General features: G+C 38.6%; 1 protein-coding gene across 18 annotated transcripts in view; it reads left to right on the top strand.

Annotated features, from left to right (window-relative positions):
* The window catches only part of NEDD4 (NEDD4 E3 ubiquitin protein ligase), a 126,218-nt gene that overhangs the window by 101,227 nt on the left and 2,363 nt on the right, over nucleotides 1–22,628 (top strand). For 17 of the 18 annotated variants that reach the window (XM_036262981.1, XM_036262957.1, XM_036262964.1 and 14 more), the window contains 15 exons: nucleotides 5,312–5,431; nucleotides 6,693–6,896; nucleotides 8,031–8,111; nucleotides 8,347–8,401; nucleotides 8,494–8,552; nucleotides 9,602–9,667; nucleotides 14,553–14,782; nucleotides 15,524–15,645; nucleotides 15,750–15,820; nucleotides 17,206–17,301; nucleotides 17,629–17,702; nucleotides 17,993–18,053; nucleotides 20,672–20,731; nucleotides 20,817–20,924; nucleotides 21,549–21,645. In XM_036262981.1, the coding sequence (XP_036118874.1) occupies nucleotides 5,312–5,431; nucleotides 6,693–6,896; nucleotides 8,031–8,111; nucleotides 8,347–8,401; nucleotides 8,494–8,552; nucleotides 9,602–9,667; nucleotides 14,553–14,782; nucleotides 15,524–15,645; nucleotides 15,750–15,820; nucleotides 17,206–17,301; nucleotides 17,629–17,702; nucleotides 17,993–18,053; nucleotides 20,672–20,731; nucleotides 20,817–20,924; nucleotides 21,549–21,645 (1,504 nt within the window). Of the gene's footprint in view, nucleotides 1–5,311; nucleotides 5,432–6,692; nucleotides 6,897–8,030; nucleotides 8,112–8,346; nucleotides 8,402–8,493; nucleotides 8,553–9,601; nucleotides 9,668–14,552; nucleotides 14,783–15,523; nucleotides 15,646–15,749; nucleotides 15,821–16,229; nucleotides 16,361–17,205; nucleotides 17,302–17,628; nucleotides 17,703–17,992; nucleotides 18,054–20,671; nucleotides 20,732–20,816; nucleotides 20,925–21,548; nucleotides 21,646–22,628 lie in introns of those variants that run through there. The other variant, XM_036262939.1, reaches the window with a different exon arrangement.

Below are 22,628 nucleotides of genomic sequence, written 5' to 3'. Positions count from 1 at the left end.
TTCTTCACTGATTGTTGTGGCTAGGATGTCAAATATTATATTGAATAAGAGTGGTGAAAGCAGACATCCCTGTGTTGTTCCTGATCTTAAGGGAAATACCTATAGTTTTTGCCCATTGAGTATGATGTTGGCTGTGAGTTTGTCATATATGGCCTTTATTATTGAGGTATGTTCCCTCTATTCCCACTTTGCTGAGAATTTTTATCATAAATTGGTGCTGAATTTTATCAAATGCTTTTTCTGCATCTATTGACTTAATCATGTGGTTTTTACCCTTCATTCCTTCATTTTGTTTATGTGGTGCATCATGTTTATTGCTTTGCAAATATTGTACCACTTTGCATCCCCAGAATAAATCCTATTTAGTCATGGTGTAGGATCTTTGTAATGTAATGCTAGATCCAGTTTACTAATATTTTGTTGAGGATTTTAGCATCTATGTTCATCAGGGAGATTGGCCTATACTTTTCTTTCTTTGTCTTGTCTTTTTCTGCTTTTGGAATTAGGATAATACTGGCCTAGTAAAATCAACTTGAGTGTCTTCTCTCCTCCTGATTTTTTTGGAATAGTTTGAGAAGGATAGGTGTTAGTTCTTTGAATGTTTGGTAAAATTCACCTGAGAAGCCATCCAGTCCAGAACTTTTGTTTGTTTGGAGTTTTTAAAATTATTATTAGTGCTTCAATTTCACTAGTTGTAATCTGTCTATTCAGATTCTCTGGTTCTTCCTGATTCAGTTTTGAAAGGTTGTATGTTCCTAGGGATTTATCCAGTTCTTCCAGATTGTTAGTTTGGTGGCTTATAGTTGTCCATAATATTTCCTTATAGTCCTTTGTATTTCTTTGGTTCAGTTGTTACTTCTCTTCTTTCATTTCTGATTTTATTTATTTGGGTCCTCTCTCTTTTTTTCTTGAGGCTGGTTAAAGGTTTGTCAATCTTGTTTATCTTTTCAAAGAACTAGCTCTTGGTTTTATTGATCTTTTGTACTGTTTTTTTTTCTAAGACTATTTTTTTATTTTATTTCTGCTCTGATCTTTATTATTTCATTTCTTCTACTCACTCTGGGCTTTGTTTATTGTTCTTTTTCAAGTTCCTTTAAATGTAAAGTTAGATTGTTTATTTGCCTCTTTCTTATTTTTAAGATAGGCCTATAATGCTATGAATTGCCCTCTTAAGACTGCTTTTTCTGTTCTTTGTCCCATATGTTTTGGGTTATTGTGTTCTTATTTTCACTTGTTTCAGAGTATCTTCTGATTTCTTCCTTGTTAACCCATTTATTGTTTAGTAACATGTTATTTAGCCTCTATGTATTTGTGTGTTTTTTAGGGGTTTTTTTCGTGATTGATTTCTAGTTTCATACCATTATGATCAGAGAAGATGCTTGATATGATTTCAGTCTTCTTAAATTTATTGAAACTTATTTTGTGCCCTAACATGTGGTCTGTCCTAGAAAACATTCCATGTGCACTTGAAAAGAATGTACATTCTGCTGCTTTGGGGTGAAATACAATGAAGGTATCAATTAAGTCCATTTGGTTTAGTGTGTCATTTAAGGCTGCTGCTTTCTCGTTGATTTTCTGTTTGTAAGATCTATCCATTGATGACAATGGGGGTGTTAAAATCCCCTAATATGATACTCTTACTGTTGATTTCTTTCTTTATATCCATCAATATTTGCTTTATATATTTAGGTGCTCCTATGTTGGGTGCATAAATGTTTATAAGGTTTATAGTCTCTTGTTGGATTGATTCCTTTATTATTATTCAATGTCCTTCTTTGTCAGTTATTATAGCCTTTATTTTAAAGTCTATTTTGTCTGATATAAATATTGCTGCCCCACTTGTTTTTTGTTTCCACTTGCATGAAATACCTTTTTCAATCCCTTTATTTTCAATCTGTGTGTGTGTCTTTCTACCTGAAGTGAGTCTTTTGTAGACAGCATAGATATGGGTCTTGTTTTCCTAATCATTAAGCTTCTCTATGTGTTTTTATTGGAACATTTAGTCCATGTACTTTTAAAGTGATTATTGATAGATAATTAGATATTGACATTTTATCATTCATATTTATGAGTTTCTTTTGTCCTTCTTTTAAAAGAAGTCCTTTCAATATGTTTTATAATACTGGTTTGGTAGTAATAAACCCTCTAGCTTTTTCTTGCATGGGAAGCTCTTTATGTCTTCTTCAATTTTAAATGATAGCCTTTCTGGGTAGGGTAGTCTTGGTTGTAGATTTTTGGGTTTCAACACTTTCAATATTTCATGCAATCTCTTCTGGTTTTCAAAGTTTATGCTGAGGTATTATGTGACAGTCTTATGGGAGCTCCCTTGTAAGTAATTAACTGCTTTTCTTTTGCTGCTTTTAAGATTCTCTCTTTGTCTTTAACCTTTGCCATTTTAATTATAATGTGTCTTGGTGTGAGCCTCTTTGGATTCATCTTGTTTGGGACTCTCAGCACTTCCTGGACTTGTGTGTCTTTTTCCTTCACCAGGTTAGGGAATTTTTCTGTTACTATTTTTTAAAATAGGTTCTCGATCCCTTGCTGTCTCTCTTCTCCTTCTGCAACTCCTATGATGTGGATGTTGTTACACTTAATGTTGTCTCAAAAGTCTCTTAAACTATCCTCATTTTTTAAAATTATTTTTTCTCTGCCGCTCTGATTGGGTATTTTATTTTTCTACCTTGTCTTCCATATCGCTCACTTGGTTCTCTGATTCATTTAATCTTCTGTTGATTCCATCTAGGGTATTCTTTATTTCAGATATTGTGTTCATTTCTGACCAGTTCTTTGTTATGATTTCTATGTGTATGTTTTAATGCTTGCTATCTCTCCTTGTTGAAGTTCTCACTGAATTCCTTGAGCATCCTTATAACCATTTTTTTAAACTCTGTATCTGGTAGATTGCTTGCCTCCATGTTGTTAGCTCTTTTTTTGAAGATTTCTCCTGTTTGTTTGTTTTTTTCATTTGGGGCATGTTTCTTAGTCTCCCCATTTGACTGCTTTTCTGTGTTTATTTCTGTGTATTAGGTTGATCTGCTATGTCTCCCATTCTTGGTGGAGTGGCCTTAAGTAGTATATGCCCTGTGAGACACAGTGGCACAGTCTTCCTGATCACCTGAACCAGGTGCTTCAGGAGTGTACCTTGTTTAGCTTACATATACCTTCCTTTTGTAGTTGAGCCTTGCTTGCTGTTAATATATCTGTTGATGGGGCTGAGGCTGATCCTCCACTGGCTGGCTATGAGAATTGGTCACCATCACAGTGTCTGAGTTGCTGCATGGGGACTTACCCCATGAAACGGAATTTGCCCCTGCAGGGTCTGGTGCCTGCCAAGACCCCCCTTTGGGTATACTGCTTTTGGAATTAATTGGGTCATGATCTGTTGTGGTTTGAAGCCAGCCACCATGTGTGTTGGTTCTGGGGCCTCTTGGGAAGGACTCTGGTGCAGGTCAGTGTCATATGCTACCTGTGACTGGCTCTAGGCTACCTTTTAGGAGCTATAAAGCAATCCACAGTTAGTAGCTGCCTGTGCTGGGCCTTGGTGAGGGTGGAAGGGGCCACGCTTTGTACTGAGGCTAGCTGCCACCAGTACAAGGCCTGGGACAAAAGGCCCAAGGCACCCTGAGACCCACCACTGCCTGCCAGCTGCCCGTTAGGCTCAGCCACTGAAGGAGCTTGGGGCAATACACAAGTTATATGTGTGGGGTTCTCAGGGAGTCACCAGGTAAGGGTGAGTGGTTTTCACCAGGTTACTACAGATTCTACTTTGCACCAGTGCTGGGTCTGAGGCTACTCAGTAAAACTTTCAAGCTACACTGAGGCCAGCGGTCACTTGCCTGGGGCCTGCGTACCTTTGTGGTGGGGTGGGGTCTCAAGGAGTCCTCAGGGTGGAGCCAGTAGAGTTCATCAGGCGAAAGCAGATTAAGAGGGAGGGCTCAACACAGGAAAAGTGTGCCTGTCAGTCATGCAGAAAGGTGGCTCTTGCCCTAAAGCCACACAACTCAGTTTCTTCATGTTCTCTGCCACCTCCCCTCCCCCACCCCCCAGCTTGCCCTGATTTCCTCAAAGAGTTTTTTTAAGAAAGACTGCAATGCGAGCCTAGGCTGATTGCTAACAGTCTGAATCCACAGCTGTGTGCGAGTTGGGTAGAGCAGGGCTTCAGGGTATCTCCAGGGTGGAGCTAGTGCAGCATCCCAGGAATATGTGTGTGGAGGGAGGGCTTAACACAGGAAAGATGGCACCTGTCAGGCATGCAGGAAGATGCCCTTGCCCTCAAGCCTCCCAACTCAGTCTCTGCCTGTGTATCTCTGGCATCCAGAATTCCTCAAGTTTTACAAGAAAAACTGCAATGTGGGCCCTAGCTGGTTGCCACTGACAGAGTTTATAACTCTGACCGAGTTGGGTAGGGCAGGGCCTCTGGGAGTCACCAGGGTGGGACTAGTGTAGCTCACCAGGCTAATGCCCTTAGAGGGCAGTGCTTGACCCAGGAAAGATGGCATCTGTGTGTGGTGTGGGACAGGGATTCAACACAGGGACATTGATGGCTGTCCCTTCAGCCCTCTCTGAAGCCACACAACTCAGTTTCTCTGTGTATGACTCAGGCACCTGCCAAGCTGCCATCCCTCTGCTGGAGTCCCCAGTTTGTGCCTGAGTTTTTGTGCAAGCCCTTTAAGAGTTTGCTTGGGTTTCCATCAGCCTTCTGTCTCACCTGGGCAGGTGGAATCCCCACTGATTTTCACAGCTAGGTGTTATGGAGGCTGTTCTTCCTCCTCCCAGCACTTTTATTCTGAGTTGGGGGGTCTAGCATGGGGTTGAGACCCCTGGCTCCTCAGGGTGGACATCTGCAAGTGAGATATCCCTCCAATTCTCAGCCAAGGCATGTGGGTGTGGAGCCAGCATGTTTCATGTCTCCACCCCTCCTACCAGCCTCACATGGCTTCTTCTGTAAATCCTTAGTTATAATACTTGTGTTCAACTAGTCTTCAGATAGTTATTCTGGCTATTCAGGTTGATTGTTCAGTAATTTAGTTGTAATTTTGATGTCGTCATGGGATGAGGTGAATGCAACTTCCACCACTGTACCATCTTGGAAAAAATATTCTACCGTCATGTCTTTTTAGTGTTATCACTCTCATCATTATGGTCTACTGTTTTATTTAAGTGCACTGTTATATACTTTATTTGTACACTTCAAAATATGATTTAAAATATGTTTCATTTTAAAGAGAGCTAGCCGTGACAAAAGGATGTGGTCTTTTTAAAAGAAAATTTTCTTGGTAATATTTAATTCTCCCATTATTCTTCACCGTAGCTTTTGCCTACTTCATCTGGATTACCACCAGGTTGGGAAGAAAAACAAGACGAAAGAGGAAGATCGTATTATGTAGATCACAATTCCAGAACCACTACGTGGACAAAGCCCACTGTACAGGTACCCTGCAGTCGTCCATTAAGTTGTTTGCTTACATAATTGAAACCATCACCTTTCTGTGGAAGCTATTGCGTCACTTTGTGTTATATACGGGATGTTTCTTGCATATTCTAACTATTTTCTGATATTGGTGCTAAGTGTCTCCTCTTTCCTGTGGATCTCTGATATGCATGAATTACCACTTGTCATTATGTAAAACAAGCCCAATTGGGAATAAGAGGATAACGTAAATGATCTAGTCCATTGGGTAATTTTATAATTTGAATGGCTAAGACCATTATTTAGCTAAAAGATAATCTTAGTGATTTGTATCTATTAAAGAAATTTGTGTTGATGGCATTTTGTCCTTGACAACAGTGAATGCTTTTGCAATATTTTCTTGTGTTTAGGGAAATATTTATTTTATCTTATCATTATTTCTTTTAATGAGAAATGTTTTAACACTGAAAAGAACAGAGAATAATATAGCAAATACCTATTTTTTTTACTCCCAGAATTTATCACCATTAATAAATTGCCGTATTCATTTATAGATATTTTATTTTTAAAAATAAAAATTGACGAATAAAACAAAATTTCTTTTAGCCAAATACTTGGTCCCACTCCCCAGAGGGGAACCACCTTCTTGAATGTGTTGGGCATTCTTCTAGCCTATTATATATATTTACACAGAGAGCTAAACAGTGCAAAATATAGTTTCTGTCCATGCATTTCAGACTTTGCAAAGATGTATAATTCTAAATCTTTTTTTGCTCAACATTGTTTAAAAACCTTATCCATGTTGTTTCATATATAGATCCAGTATATTATTTCTTTTAGCTCCTGCCTAATGTTTCATCAGATGACTATATCACATTTTAATTATCCATCTCTCTAGTGGATATTAGCCATTCATTTTGTCCGTCCAGCATTTGCATCCACTTCGGTGTCTGGCGATTCCCCACTGTATGAGCAGAGCCAGCCTCCTCCAGCTTGCACTGTGGCTTCCCTTGCAGGTCGGGCACAGGCCCGTGACCCAGCTTCCTCAGTCACATGCATCAACAGCTTTGTTAACCAGTATCTTACTGCTCAAGAATTAGCTGAGAAATTATAAATTATTTTAAAAACAAAGTTTAACAAAACACTTTATTTTAAAAAATGAACCTCCAGTATTTAGGGTTATTTATAAGTGTATATTCTGCCTGCAGGTTGTTACCTTTTTAACCACAGATATTTTTATATTCTCTATAAAACATTACAACATGATTAATTAATGTGCTAGGCCACAGTGGAGACCAGTCAGCTGCCATCCAGCCAGAGTTTTTCTGCAAGCCCTGAACCACAGGTCCCCACAAGTGATTCAGCACAGCAGGTGACTCAGCCGTCTGAAATGGAGCAAGGATTCCTTCCGAAGGGCTGGGAAGTCCGGCATGCACCAAATGGGAGGCCTTTCTTTATTGACCACAACACCAAAACCACCACCTGGGTAACTTTAATACTCTTTAGTTTAAATTTATAACAACAGTAATAATCTCTTATGTAGAGTTCTTTGTAATCTTTACGTGCACCTTAGTATCACCTACATTTTCTAGTATTCATTTAATGATATGTTGAATTTGTAATAGTATTATTTTTATTCAAGATATGTTGATGACTATTTTTGGTACTTGGGGGGGATTGTCATGTAGATACATTTACTTCCTATATCCAGTGTTTAACTCACTAGTCTTAAGTGCTTAGGAAGATATTTAGTAATAATCCTTTGCCTTTATATGAGTCTTTATACTTTTGAATCCATACATCATTTAATATTTAGCCCTGGCCAGTTTGGCTCAATGGTTAGAGCGTCGGCCTGCGGTCCGGAGAGACCCGGGTTCGGTTCCCGCTAAGGGCATGTACATCATTTAATATTTAAAAAAAAAAAAAAGCTTGTGAGGCTAGGTAGTATACAACAAGGCTTAAAGTTGTTTAGCACTTAGTCCACCACTAATAGAAAAATTAGTAGCACTATAAATAGATTTGATTAATTAATTTATTTAAAAGGCCAGGGTACCGAAAAAAAAAAACTAAAATTAGTTAATAAATTATTTAATAAAATATTAAAATAGTAATACATATAAATTAATTCAAATAAATTTAAATTTGTTCTCTTTTTAAACAATTTGGTTGATTTTTAATAACCTATTTGAGCTTACCATCCTCTCTTTCAAAAATATTAATAAATCAACACCTTAACAGATAGGTGCCAATAAGCATGTTCAGAGCCTCAGAAACAGCATGTGGTCCAGTTCACTGTCCCTCCCTTTCACCAGTTTTTATTTAGGAAAGAGTCCTGTGTAGTGACATAATCCCCAGGGAGTGGGGCAAAATACTCCGAATGGTTTCTGAGAAAGAGATGATGAGTTAACATGGATCCTACTCTGATTTCTGAGGACTGAAGACTGTAGCCTGAAAATGATAGATTTTACATGGAGAAACCATTATGTTTCAGATTAAGCAAGTAAAATAAAAGAATAGTTTAAATATCCTTTGATACTAGAAAACATAGTAACAGGTCAACTTTTATGATTTTAAAATTTGTGCATGTATATTGTTTTCTTTGTTTACTTTACCAAAAAAGGAAGATCCAAGACTGAAAATTCCAGCTCACCTGAGAGGAAAGACATCACTTGATTCTTCCAATGACCTGGGGCCTTTACCTGTAAGTTTATAGAACTGCTACCCATCAGTCTAACTTGGCTATCTCAAACTGTTTGTATTCTGGAATTTGGTAGTAGTTCTTGAACAACTATAAGTAATATTATTATTTGAATGTTGATGGCTTCTCCTGAGAATGAAATATGCAAGTTAAATTAACCATATCACCAATGATATTTTTCTACGCATACATCTAAAGTCCCTTTTGTAAAATAATTGAAATACATTCTTCATTACAGCCAGGATGGGAAGAAAGAACTCATACAGATGGAAGAATCTTCTACATAAATCACAGTACGTGCAACGTGATTTTTCATTACCCTATTTTCGTAATATTGAATTTTGTGCGTAAGAATGAAGAACATCTTTTTTCTCTCTCTCTTCAGATATAAAAAGAACACAATGGGAAGATCCTCGGCTGCAGAATGTAGCAATAACTGGACCAGTAAGTCTCTTTGTCTCAGCATATTCTGATGGGTGAATGGTCAAAGGCATAACCCTACTGGCATCGAGAGCAAAGCACATTTGCTGTTCTATCCTCTGTCACCACCCCCACTCCAGCTCTCAGATATTTGAAAAAGGCATATAAGGTCATTGTCCTTCTACACCGTAGCTTTGGGAGACTAGTGAGCCAGACAGTCAGAACGCTAAGGCAGTGGCTGCTGTGCTCAGGCTCATACTTGCCGTTGCCTGAAGAAGTGTTGTCAATACACAGCAGGTTGGAGAGGAGCCCAGAGTGTACGGGTGAGGAATTAGCGCCCTATCCACTCCAGGGCTGTGTCTTGAACTTTTTGGTAGAAATTGTTGTATATGTAAGGTAAAAGATATATATATATATATATATATATGAGACATCCGTATATATGACATATTCATATTTAAGTATAAATATTGCCATGTATGATGTTAAACTACCCTTGAGTCAGGTTAATAATAGGAAAATTATTATCCTCTTTTATATAGCTACTGTTTCCATTTTTAGTTTTTCAGATTTTAATTGTTTTTAATTCACAAAAATAAGTAAACTTGAAGATATGGTTCTTTGAGATCTTTCGTTAGTCTCCATGTTTAGTATTTTAAAATAATGGATAAAAAAGGCAACTCCTCAAAGTTCAAGGGAAAAGTACATTTTTCAAATTGTTCCCTTAATGGAGAAATCACTTTGAAAGTCTCTTTAAAAATGGAAATTTTCATTTCTAATATTTCTCTACTTGGAAGAAATTTCCTGTTTCTGGCATGTTGTATTTCAAGAATATTGAATGATGAAAATTACAGCCGTAGGAATTGCTGGATGCAATTTTATCTTAAACAGAGATATTAAATTTTTTTTAAGTTTTGTATTTGTTTTTCTTTAAATTAAACTTTTCTTTCCAAATATCCTCTTTTAATGTCTTTAACTTATGTTCATAAAATACTCAGAGAGGAACTTTTAAAATTGTTCCAAAATAAAACAACCTAAACTTTCTTTATTTCTTCTAAAAATTTCAACTAAAGGCAGTGCCCTACTCCAGGGATTACAAAAGAAAGTATGAGTTCTTCCGAAGAAAGTTGAAGAAGCAGGTTAGTGATATTTATGAGTTCTTAGGAATGAATGTTATATATACCAAAAGTAATGGGAAATGCATTTTTAAATGGATGAAAGGGATCGAAAAGAAAAAGGTAATAGAGAATTTGTTCTATATTTGTAACAACTTTAGTTTCTTATAGGGAAAGAATGCTTATTTTTTGATATATCATTAAAGACCACAGTTATATTATGTCTTTGTTTTTCAAAATATCCTGTAACCTAGAAAAATAATATTAAAAGTTTACTTTGAAAAAACTCTAACATAGTTTCCTAGTGGGGCTTGGGCTTTGTAGAATCTGAGCAAGAGTAGCTCAGGAGATTATCTCCTAGTCTTTGATTGTGTAGGAGGACTCCTTTTCTGTTTTGACCATTGTTTTCCAGTGATAGTCAATTCATTCTGTACAGCTTCAAATATAACACATCTCTGCATAATTTGAAAACACAATTGTGGTTGGAACAGTGCTCTTATTGCTTGTTTTCTTGTACTTATCACATGTGCTCACTATATTTTTTCCATCACCACAAATTCAATATGTTTGGAACTATACTTATTATTTACCCATCTATTTTATTTCTGTTGGTGATGATCATTTTTTAATACCTTTTTTAAAATTAATTTATTTTTGTTACAGATGTTTCTCCTTTTTCCCCCACTGATTCCCCCCTCTTCTTCCCTCCCCACTCTGCCCCTGCTTTGTTGTCCATGTCCATTGTTTATGCACACATGCATATAAGTTCTGTGGTTTATCTCTCCCCCACCACGCCCTCTCCTGGGGCTTGTCAGTCTGTACCCCACTTCCACATCTCTGGGACTACCCCATTCCTCAGACAGTTATGTTCATTATATTCCACAAGTAAGTGAGATCATTGAACTTCCATTTGACACAGTGATCCCACTTCTAGGAATATACCCTAAGAAGCCTGAAACACCAATCAGAAAGAATATATATACCCCATGTCCGTAGCAGCACTATTTACAATAGCTAAGATCTGGAAACAACCCAAATGTCCATCAGTAGACGAATGGATAAAAAAGTGGTGGTACATATACACAATGGAATATTATGCAGCTATAAGAAAGAATGATCTCTTATCCTTTGAGATGACATAGATGGACCTGGAAAGTATTATTACCCTAAGCAAAACAAGCCAAACAGAGAAAGACAAGTATCATAATACCTTCCTAATTTGCTCATCCTTTCCCCCTTTCCCTGCAGTTTAGGAAGACTACCACTAGGTGGCTATATTGGATTACATTTTCTTGTGTTCTAAGCCAGAAGCCTGTTTTTGCACATTCAAAATCCAAAATTTAACAAAAATGAAATGTAATAGTTGTTTAGTGCAAATATTTTAAGCCTAAATAAAATTCTAAAATATAAGCAACTCTTTAAACTCATCTTCAATAACAACTGTGTCAAAATTGTTCTGGAAATTTGTCTTCTACTTAAAATTATTTGGGATTTTAAGTCTTTGTTGATTTAATTGTCTGGTAAATATTTTCAATCTTTTCTTTTTTAATATTTTTTATTGACTTTAGAGAGGGAGAGACAGCTAGAAACATTGATGTGAGAAACATCAACACACTGGATCAAGCCCGCAACCTAGGCTGGAAATTGAACCAACAACCTCTTGGTGCATGGGGTCGATGCTCAATTACTGAGCCACACCAGCCAGGCAATATTTTCAGTAAAAAATGCTGGTGAAATAGAAGAACTAACTTCTCCATTTGTCATGCTGAACAGATAAACATGTTACGATATCTAATTGTTTGTGTCTTCCAGGCAGCAGGAGATATGGAACAAAAATTATAATGAAATTACATTGAGCTCTCACTACACACTGGGCAGTCTTCTTAGCAAGTTACATGTATTATTCATGTAATCTCTATAATAACGCTATATGGAAGGGACTTTTTGAGATGAATAAAAGTACTTTTTTTTTTTTAATTAATTATTAATTTATTTTTGTTACAGATATTTCTCCTTTTTCCCCCACTGATTCCCCCATTCTCTCCCTCCCCACCCTGTCCCCACCTTTGTTGTCCATAAAAGTACTTTTAATGAGATCATAATGGGGTTTGAAAATCTATGTAACTAACTAATAATGAATATAGAATTAAGTGAAAACACATTCATGGATATTTATAGCCTTACATTCTCCCTAAGAAAGTAGTATACTAATGAGTTCAACATCAGTTTTATAAATTAGAATAAAAAAAAGAATATACCAAAATCACATAAAGTTTAAAAAAGCAACAGTAAATGAAGAAATGACTTTTAAAATTGTAAATTAAATGTGTTTTAAATTATTTTGTGTGGAATACTAGACATGTCATAAAGAAAAAGAAAAAAACCCATAAAGCACAAACAACTCATAAGTGTAAGAGGATTAAAATCACATTTACATCAGCAATTCACATAAAAGAGAAAATTTAAAAATATTATAAACTTTTGCATTTAAAATCAATTTATGCAAATTCCTGGAAAACATCACTTTCTAAAATTGGCCCAAGACATCAGTTAATATTAAATATTGCTGGGAAAAGTTTTTTTTAATAATTTTTTATTTTTAAATTAGAGTTGACATACAATATTGTATTTGTTTCAGGTGTACACCCCAATGATTAGACATTATATAACTTACTAAGTGACATTCAATAAATCTCATATCCATCTGACACCATACATAGTTATTAGAATATTATTGACTATATTCCCTGTGCTGTACTTTACATCCTTGTGACTATTCTGTAACCACCAATTTGTACTTTTTAATCCCTTCACCTTTTTCACACATTCCCCCAACCACCTGCCCATCTGGCAACTATCAAAATATTCTCTGTGTCTATGAGTCTGTTTCTGTTCTGCTTGTTCATTTATTTTTTTTTTAGATTCAGTTGTTGATAGATATGTATTTATTGCCATTTTATTGTTCATATTTTTTATTTCTTCTCCTTCTCCTTTGTCTTCAAAAAGCCCCTTTAACATTTCATGTAGTACTGGTTTGGTGGTGGTGAACTCCTTTAGCTGCTGCTTGTCTGGGAAGCTCTTTATATGTGAGGAAGGGACTGTTACCACATTTTACAGGTGAGGAAACTGAGGCACAGAGAGATTAAATAATGTGATCAAAGCTCCAGAGTCCATGTTCTTCACCATCGTGACATATATTGGTGATTAAGAGGTAATATTTGTGAGGAAATTATCCGCAATGCAACAAAGGGATATACAAAGATAAAACCATGATGAATGGTGAAGAGACGAGTAATTCCAGAAGGAGGACTGAGAAGCATGGCGCAAGAGGCTAAGGATCTGAATCCTGTTCAATGAAAAGTCCCAGGCATCATTTAAAAAACAAAATCCAGCCCTGGCAGGTTTGGCTCAGTGGTTAGAGTGTCGGCCTGCAGACCAGAGAGACCCGGGTCTGGTTCCCACTAAGGGCATGTACCTCCGTTGCAGTTTGTCCCCAGCCCTGGTTGCGGTCGTGTGGGTGGCAACCACTCGATGTGTCTGTCTCACATTGATGTTTCTCTCTCTCTCTCTCTTCCTTTCTGTCTCCCTCCCGCTCTATCTGTGGATGAATGCAAAAATGTCCTCAGGTGAGGATGGAAAAAAAAAGAAATCCATATCTGGATACATCACAGCCACAGAGCAGAACACCAAGACAGAGATAAAAATATTGAAAACCACCCTGGCCAGTTTTGCTCAGCGGTTAGAGCATCGGCCTGCGGTCCAGAGAGACCTGGCTTCGGTTCCCACTAAGGGCATGTACTTCGGTTGCAGTTTGTCCCCGGCCCTGGTTGGGTTGTGTGGGTGGCAGCCACTCGATGTGTCCCTTTCACGTTGATGTTTGTCTCTCTCTCTCTTCCGCCTCTATCTGAACAAAAACATGAAAAAATGTCCTCGGGTGAGGATTAAAAAATATATATGTATATATTAAAAACCAGTGCTGCAGCCTGGTCTGTGTGGCTCAGTGGACTTAGTGTCGTCCCATGGACCGAGAGGTCCTGGTTCGATTCCCGATCAGGGCACATGCCTGGGTCGCAGATTTGATCCCCAGTGGGGGGGGTGCAGGAGGCAGCCGATTGATGTTTGTCTCTCACATCAATGTTTCTATCTCTCTCCCTTCCTCTCTCTCTAAAAAATCAATAAAAACATTTTAAAATTTTAAAAAATAGTAGGACCCACTTTGTAACAATAAAGACTATTTAAAACTTGAAAATAAAATTTAAAAAATAAGTAAAACCAATGCTGCAAAGCCTTGAGCTATCTTTAATTTTTACCTCTGCCTTTTCCTTAACAATTTAGCACATTCATTAAGAGCAGAGACTCAGGAATTAAACATTCCTAACCTCTGTCTTCAGTTTCTTCACCCATAAAATGGAGGTAATAGTAGCAGCTTCTTCATAGTGGTGTTGAGGAGTAAATGAGTTAACTCATTAGAATGCTGGGAACAGTGCCTGTAAAAGTTAGCACCTATTAGTGAGTAGACACCATAGGCTCCGAGGAAGAAAGGTGGAGGGAGGGCAAAACCCTGAACCCACAGGCAGGCAGCAAGTAGCAGCCACAGGGGGGTCTTCATGGGAACCTGACATGCACAGGACTATTCGCGAAACGCCTTCGCCCAAGCATGATCACCACCGTCAGTAGCTGCTGCTTGCTATAAAAACCAGAAGTCTATGTGATTAAGTGATTAGAGAAAATGTATGAATTCTGTCATACCAAAGAGGAAATAGAGGCCGTGTTGCTAGTCATGTTTTCCCTGAAAAAGGGTCTTGAGAACAACATAGAATACAATGAATTTTGTAACTTTCACGAGAGAGAAATTTGCCACAGTGTTGAATTGATTTAAACCGGGAGTCTCTCTTCTCTGGGTTTTCAGAACGACATTCCAAACAAATTAGAAATGAAACTTCGCCGTGCAACTGTTCTCGAGGACTCTTACAGGAGAATCATGGGCGTCAAGAGAGCAGACTTCCTCAAGGCCCGCCTGTGGATTGAGTTTGATGGTGAAAAAGGATTAGATTACGGAGGAGTCGCCAGAGAATGGTTCTTCCTAATCTCCAAGGAAATGTTTAACCCTTACTATGGGTTATTTGAATATTCTGCTACGTAAGCACCTTTACAATGAATATGTACAGAACAATGAAGTCGCTGTTTTTAAAGTAGCAGGGTTGTGTGGTACAAGGAACACGTATGTTACAATGCGCCTAAAGGAAGAGCAACACAAATGTTCCTTCAAAATTAACTTTTTTAAATTGTGGTAAAATACACTTAACAGGAAATTTGCTATTTTAACCATTTTACAATGAGTGTGCAGTTCAGTGACATCAGTACTTTCACACTGTTGTACAAACATTAGCACCATCCACCTCCAGAACTTGGTCATCCTCCCAGACTGAAACTCCGCCCATTAAATACCAGCTCCCCCGGTCCCGGCAACCACCATGGTACTTTCTGTCTCTATGAATTTGTCAACTTTAGATGCCTCATATAAGTGGAATCATACAGTATTGCCCTTTTGTGACTGACTTATTTCATTAACACTGTGTCCTCAAGGTTCACCATACTGTAGAATGAGTCAGAATTTCCTTCCTTTTGGAAGCTGAATAGTATCCCATTATGTGTATATACCACATTTTTTTCCTCCATTTATCTTTCAATGAACATTTAGATTGTTTCTACCTTTTGACAGAAATCACTGTTTTTAAAACCATTAAAATCCAATAGTCTAATGTGGTTCTAATAGAGGTAAACAACTCTAAAAAGAGGGAGATGATTTATAATGATTTGTCATATGAAAATTTGTATGTGAATATAGAGAGAAGCATTTAAATGTGGTTGTCTTTGCAGGGATAATTATACCCTACAGATAAATCCGAATTCTGGATTGTGTAATGAAGATCACCTCTCTTACTTCAAGTTTATTGGCCGGGTAGCTGGCATGGCAGTTTATCACGGCAAATTGTTGGATGGTTAGTATTCAGCATATATGTAATTATAATTATTATATTATAATGTGATGATTTGATTTCTTTTACTTGGTAATCATTTCTTAAATATTTGATTTTTTTGCTAGGTTTTTTCATCCGCCCATTTTATAAGATGATGCTACACAAACCAATAACACTTCATGATATGGAATCCGTGGTATGTCTTTTTCAATTAAAATATAGAGAGAATATAATTTAACAGGCAACTGAATATTTTAAACAGCTTTTAATAATGAAGAAATCCATCAATTATAATGTTCTAAAATACAAATGAACATTTTCCCCAACGTTTTATTATGAAAAATTTAAATAATTTTACAGTGGACATGTCTGTATCCACTATCCAGATTCCACAATTGACATTTGGCTGTTTTTTTTTTTTTTACTCTATACTTACTTATCACCCCCTCTATTCATCAATCTATTTTATTTTTCTGATGCATTTCAAAGAAAGTTGCAGATATCAGTAAATTTCTCCCTACTTCAATATGCTATTTTAATGTATTTCTCACATCAGTATTTTAATTTTGATCATTTATGATGAATGGTGTATGTTTTCAAAATAGCAGTTCAAAGGCAAGACCTTGAGATGGGGCTGCTGCGTATAACAGAAACACAAGGATTACATCCCTGACTAGAGCCCATGCTGAAGAGCCCCAGTGTGTGTGCACATGGATTTCTAGACCTCTCCCTTGGTACCAAGGTCATTTTTATCCCTTTTCTGTGACACAGTATCAGTGTGAACAGTATAAATCTTTTCCAATCATAAGATTGCACAGTTATGTGAGTTTGTTCACGGAGGTTCTGTATTTGAAGTTTTCCTTTCACTTGGGCCAGTTATAAATGATAGCCTCCTCATGCTACTGAAACAGTTCACACACCGCCTCACGGGCCCCATGGGAAAGGTGCCAGGTGCTCCTGGGTACCCGTGGAAGTTAGGATTCATCTGAAAACTGCTTTATTGTCCTCTGACTGGATTTGTATCTCTACTGCTTCCACACAGAAATAAATCTCTCAACTTTTAAGCAGGCATCACTCGACTGATTTATACATTTTTATTCTCACACATACTAATCATCCATTTCTTTTTTTTTAATCCTCACCTGAGAACAGTTTTGCATTTATCATCAGATAGAGCAGGAGGGAGAAAAGGATGAAGAGAGAGAGAGAAAAACATCAATGTGAGAGAGACACATCGAGTGGTTGCCACCCACACGACCCCAACCGGGGCGGGACAAACTACAACCGAGGTACAAAACCTTAGCGGCAACCAAACTGGGATTCTCTGGTCCACAGCTCCAACGCTATACCCACTGAGCCAAACCTGCCAGGGCGTCATCTATTTCTTTCTATGATGAGAGAGAGAGAGAGAGAGAGAGAGAGAGAGAGAGAGAGAGAGAGAAAGAGAGTAAAAAGTGTCCGAGGACCTTTTCATATTTGGTCCAATTATTCATTCACACTCTCCGTATACTTTCTCTGTAGGTTCAGGTGTTTTCTTTTTATATGTATACAAATTTTAAATACATAATTTCCCCCATTTAGGATAGTGAATATTACAATTCACTAAGATGGATTCTTGAAAATGATCCAACAGAACTGGACCTCAGGTTTGTCATAGATGAAGAACTTTTTGGACAGGTTTGTAAACTTTGATTAATTAAAATAGTACATGAATCACGAAAAAAAGTTATAACTAGTTTAGATGTTAAATAATGTATATACTCAAAACATTTCTGTGCTCTATTTTTTATATTTTCCAGTAACAAAAGCTGTCTCTCAGCAAGAATTTCTGCTTTCTTTAACATTTGACTCATTCTGTATTTATTTTTATAAAAACTGATATTTTAAGTTTTCTTAACTTTTGAATGGATTTAATTTAAAACACCAGGTTTCTGGTATAACTATAATATAGATACTTTATTTTTTCACTAAAACAATATATCAAGGTATCGTGCTTAATTTTAGACACATCAGCATGAGTTGAAAGTTGGTGGATCAGAAATAGTTGTCACCAATAAGAACAAAAAGGAATATATTTAGTAAGTATTTTGTTAGTAAGTATTTTACCATCTTTATTGAATACTTTACTGGAAATAATTTTGTGCTTCTTTCTAGGAAGACCCTATCCATTCTCTCTTCCCCAGTAGCTAAAGTCTAGATATTCTTTTTCCCTCTAACAATGCCGTATTGCCCACTCAGATTCAGCATTTACCTTGGGCGTGACTAGTCTTTGTTTGTTTGCATGTTTTTTGTTTGTAAAAAGAATAAATATACCTTCATATTTTTTTCTTGGTTCATGTGCAAAAGCGGACTGTTTTGTTTCTTTCAGTCTTGTAATACAGTGGCGATTTGTGAATCGAATCCAGAAGCAAATGGCTGCTTTTAAAGAGGTATTCGTCTTCTCTTGTTTGCCCTTCTGTATTTCAAAAGACAATCCATAAATTGTAAATATTGGGGCTTATCACTCCTGAGAAAAAGTAGTATGTGACTTACCAATTTGATTATATTTTTATATTAACAGAATAGTAAATGAATAGATGTCACTGTTAAAACTCAGTGACATCTGAGCCCTGGCCGGTTTGGCTCAGCCGTTAGAGCATTGGCCTGCAGTCCAGAGAGACCCGGGTTCGGTTCCCGCTAAGGGCACGTACCTCGGTTGCAGTTTGTCCCCGGCCCAGGTTGGTCGTGCAGGTGGCAGCCACTCGAAGTGTCCCTTTCACGTCGATGCTTCTCTCTCTCTCTTTCTCTCCCTCCCACTCTATCTGAAGATAAATGTAAAAATGTCCTCGGGTGAGGATTTAAAAAAAAACAAACTCAATCATTCGAGGGGTCCACGCTGTCCCTCTTCACATCTGTTACTGCCCGCACCTTCCCCAGCCCCGCTCCTCCCACCCCCGGTGACCGCGGTGAGCGCAGGAGCCCGCGCTGTCGGGTGGATGGTGGGAGATGCCATTTGCTTCTTGTCCTAAGTGAGACCACACTGTACGTGTTGGTTTGCGACCTCTCTTCTTCTTTTATCAAATATTTATTGGAGACCTTACCATGTTAAGATATGGAACTACCTTTCTTTTGTGGCTGCATTTTATTCGTAATATGAACTAATACGTTATTTCAACTTTTTCCAATTGATGGACATTTAGGCTCTTGTCAGGGCTCTCATTTCTTAAGCTATCTTAAAATCTTCTGTTAAATATTTATCACATGCCTTGTCATGCATTCAATATTGAGCACTGACTATGTGTCTGGTGCGATATCAGGCAAAAAGGCGTAAGTCGTGCTGTCAGGGACAGAGCATCTGAAGCGAGAAATGGACAGAGACAAGCCTGAAGTGCGAGGGACGCCCGGAAGAGAGGAAGAAGCCAGAGTGGGCAGGGGTGGAGGGCGGCAGGGACGGCCCGGAGGGGTCGGCCCACCGCAGAAGCGGGAAATGCAGTCCTGAGCAGAGGGGCAGCACGTGTGAAGTCTGGCAGTGGGGCAGTCTGTGCACACGTTAGCCAGCATGCCAGCAATTCCTGTCCTGGAGAACAGGATGCAGAAGGCAAAACTAAGCCTGGACAGCTGGCCAAAAACCAGATTATGAAGGGCCTGTTTGTGTTTTCGCTGAAGTCCAGCAAGGGGGAGGAAGGTGGCATTAAGGTGCAGTGTACATTTTAGTCAGATCATTCTGGAAGTGTACATGTCGTGAATTCAAGGAGGGAGCTAGTTGGGAAAGAGCTGCAGTGAGCCGGGTGAAGAATGGACTAGGAACCAAGGTCGTGGTGCTGGGAGGAGAGCTGTGTGCCATGTGAACGGTGTTCAGGAGGGGGGTCCGCAGGGGAGGGCGAGTCTCTGACAGGTTCTTGGAGTGGCTGCATGGATTTGAGAATCGTCTGTGAGTGTGTAGTGGAGCTGTGGACCAGACAAGACAGAACATTTGAAAGAACAGGAAGGTGAAAGTGGATGGCCGTAGGTGGAGACCTGGGAACAACAACATTTAAAGGGCAGACGCCGAACAAAAGGACTCTTCAAAGGAAAGTAGCCAAGGCTGACAGAGGCACAGAGGAAAACCGTCAACGGCAGACGAAGTTTCAGTTTTCAACAATATACTACAGAGAAGTCAAATAAGACGTGGAACTAGAAAGTGTTTATTAGATTTAGCCACAGAGTTGCTTTTGACTTTCTCCCAGGACAGCTCTGGGGAAGCAGTGGCACAGAGGTCAGCTTCGGGGTGGAGGGATGGACAGGAGGGGAACAGGGATGCGGTCACGTAACACTGTCAAGGACTTGGCTGTGAAGAGCAGAAAGGTGTTTTGTTTTTCAGGTAGATAAGGCTGGAGTGAATTTAAATGCACAGAGAGTGAGCTAATAGAGAGAAGGAGGCCAGTGAGGACCCTGAGGAAGTAGGCGAAGCACAGGGAGGGAGTGGTGCCCCTGCTCTGCCGCGGGGAGGGAGCCGTGTGGAGGTTGGCGCAGGTTGGATGTGGAAGGTTGAGAGAATTCCATCCTGCATAACTGCCTCTACTTCTCTCTCAGATAGAAAGTATCTCCTGTAAAGAAGGGGTAACATGGAGGAGGAGGCTGGAGGAGTATGGGGAAGTTTTAAAATGACCATTTTGACCCTGGCTGGTTTGGCTCAGCGGTTGGAGCGTCAGCCCTTGGTTGGGTCCGGGCCCTGGTTGGGGTCGTGTGGGAGGCAGCCAGTCGAGTGTCTCTCTCACGTCCATGTTTCTCTCTCTCCCTCCCTCCCCCTCTCTCCTACTCTCCCACTATCTGAAAATCAATGGAGAAATATCCTCGGGTGAGGATTAAAACAAAAATTGCCACTTTGAGGAATCAGTGAGAGGGAACAGACTAGGGACACATATTTTCTTGCCAATATTGAAATCCCAGTTGTGTTTCGAGCCCGTGAATGTGTAATGGTGGGAATCTGTGTGGATGTGGGATTCCTCCAGTAGCACCCAGGAGCTGAAGTAAAGGATTGTCCTCTGGCACTGCTAACCAGGTCTTTTAAATACATTCTTTCTTCTAGGGATTTTTTGAACTAATACCACAGGATCTAATCAAAATTTTTGATGAGAATGAACTAGAGGTAAGAAATGCTATTTGTGCTTTAAAACGGGACTTTTGTACTCATTACTTTCCTTGTCTGCAGTTTGACCTTTCTTTTTATGTAGCTTCTTATGTGTGGATTGGGAGATGTCGATGTGAATGACTGGAGAGAACACACCAAGTATAAAAATGGCTACAGCGTCAATCATCAAGTCATCCAGTGGTTTTGGAAGGTAATCGACAGCTTCCATTTTCATAAATTACTGTCCATAGATTCAATCATATTTAACTATACTAATTAACTTCTCTTATAGATAAGACAGAATATAGCCCAGCAAAAATTATCTTTGACTTTGTACTGTATACATCTACCTTCTGGGGATGGTCCCAGCCTCCATCCATATTTATAAATAAGTAAATAAAATGTTCGGAATGTAGTAAATGGCAGTGACAGGAAAAATAGGCACTTAGTTTCTTACTGAAGTAGGGACTCTTCAAGAGAACCTGTAATAACCTGCAGTGTCTTGTCTATGACTCCTTCTTGGCTCCTTTAAGTGTGATTTTCAGTCCTATGGAGAAATATGTATACCAAGCAATAATACAATAAATATAATTTTTTTAAAAACCACAACTCACATCTGAGAAGAAATTTTGTCACTTTTTTAGGCTATCCTCTCTTATAAGCCTTGGAAATAAAGTTTTCAAGAACTTTGTAAGCCACCCATAAACACAAATTTCATGCAAATTTACTAAGTGATCATTCATGCTCTAACTAAATTCTGATAGCATATTTTTCAGGATCGTTTTGGCACCTTTTTTCCAATGACAGTCCTAACGACCGCATTTATCTTCTTCAGGCTGTGTTAATGATGGACTCGGAAAAGAGAATCAGACTCCTTCAGTTTGTCACCGGCACATCTCGTGTGCCTATGAATGGATTTGCTGAACTGTATGGTGAGTGTTTCCCATACATCACTTAAAATGGAGCCAATGGTCCTTTTCATGGCTGATTGGTCTTCAAGCCTCTATCATTTGTACAGACATTTCATTTAATAAAAAAGATTTTTAAATTACATAATTAGGTACACAGAAGTGGGCCAAACTATGTGTACACCTTCTAGTCAGAAAGCAAAACTGGAAACACAAAATGACTTGAGTGACTTTCCCTTCTTGAGTTTTAAATTTCTCATCCAGGACAGTAACAGTGTTGCCTGTGAGAGCTTAGGGGCAGGTGTCCAGTTTCACGGAATGTTAGTAAGTGTACAGCAAAAAATAGAGAGTCATGGTAGGATATATATGGGGAAACACTGGACTAAGCAAAGTTACATTGATTTCTTTGGGACTTCTTCAGAACCTTTACTATGGTGGGGGGGCGGGGAGCAGACTTTCCAAACGTATTTGGTCATGGAGTCCTTGTGTCAGGGGCCTGGGGGCGGGAGGTGGAGAATCTCATTAGGCTGCTATGTCTCAGCCTTGTGGGAAATGGCAGGTCTGGGGATGGGAATGCACCTCTCCCTTGCTATTCAGAATAGCTACTATTAATTAAGTGTTCTATACAGTGAAATTTTATATATACTATCAAACTATTCTCTGGTCTGTTTACCTCATAGCTCTAGAAGTGTGTTTTGTTAAAAAAAAAAAAGTACTCTTTCTGATATAGAGCACAGCAACTTGTCTCATATCTCTTAAGATATTGTTTATTAGAATGACATTTACTTGCTTTTAAAGATATCAAACCTGACCGGGTACTTCAGTTGGTTAGAGTTTCATCCCAATACACCAAGGTTGTGGGTTCAATTCCCGGTCAGGGCATATGCAGGAGTAACCAATGAGTGCGTGGAAAGGTAGAACGACAAATCTCTCTCTCTGTCTGTCCCTCACTCTTCTGTGCATCCAGGCCTGCAGCCATCCACTGATTTCACACGCCGGTGTTTCTC

Source organism: Molossus molossus, unplaced genomic scaffold, assembly GCF_014108415.1.
Source record: "Molossus molossus isolate mMolMol1 unplaced genomic scaffold, mMolMol1.p scaffold_m16_p_1, whole genome shotgun sequence".
Lineage (NCBI taxonomy): Eukaryota > Metazoa > Chordata > Mammalia > Chiroptera > Molossidae > Molossus > Molossus molossus.
This window is presented reverse-complemented; position numbering and strand designations above follow the sequence as displayed.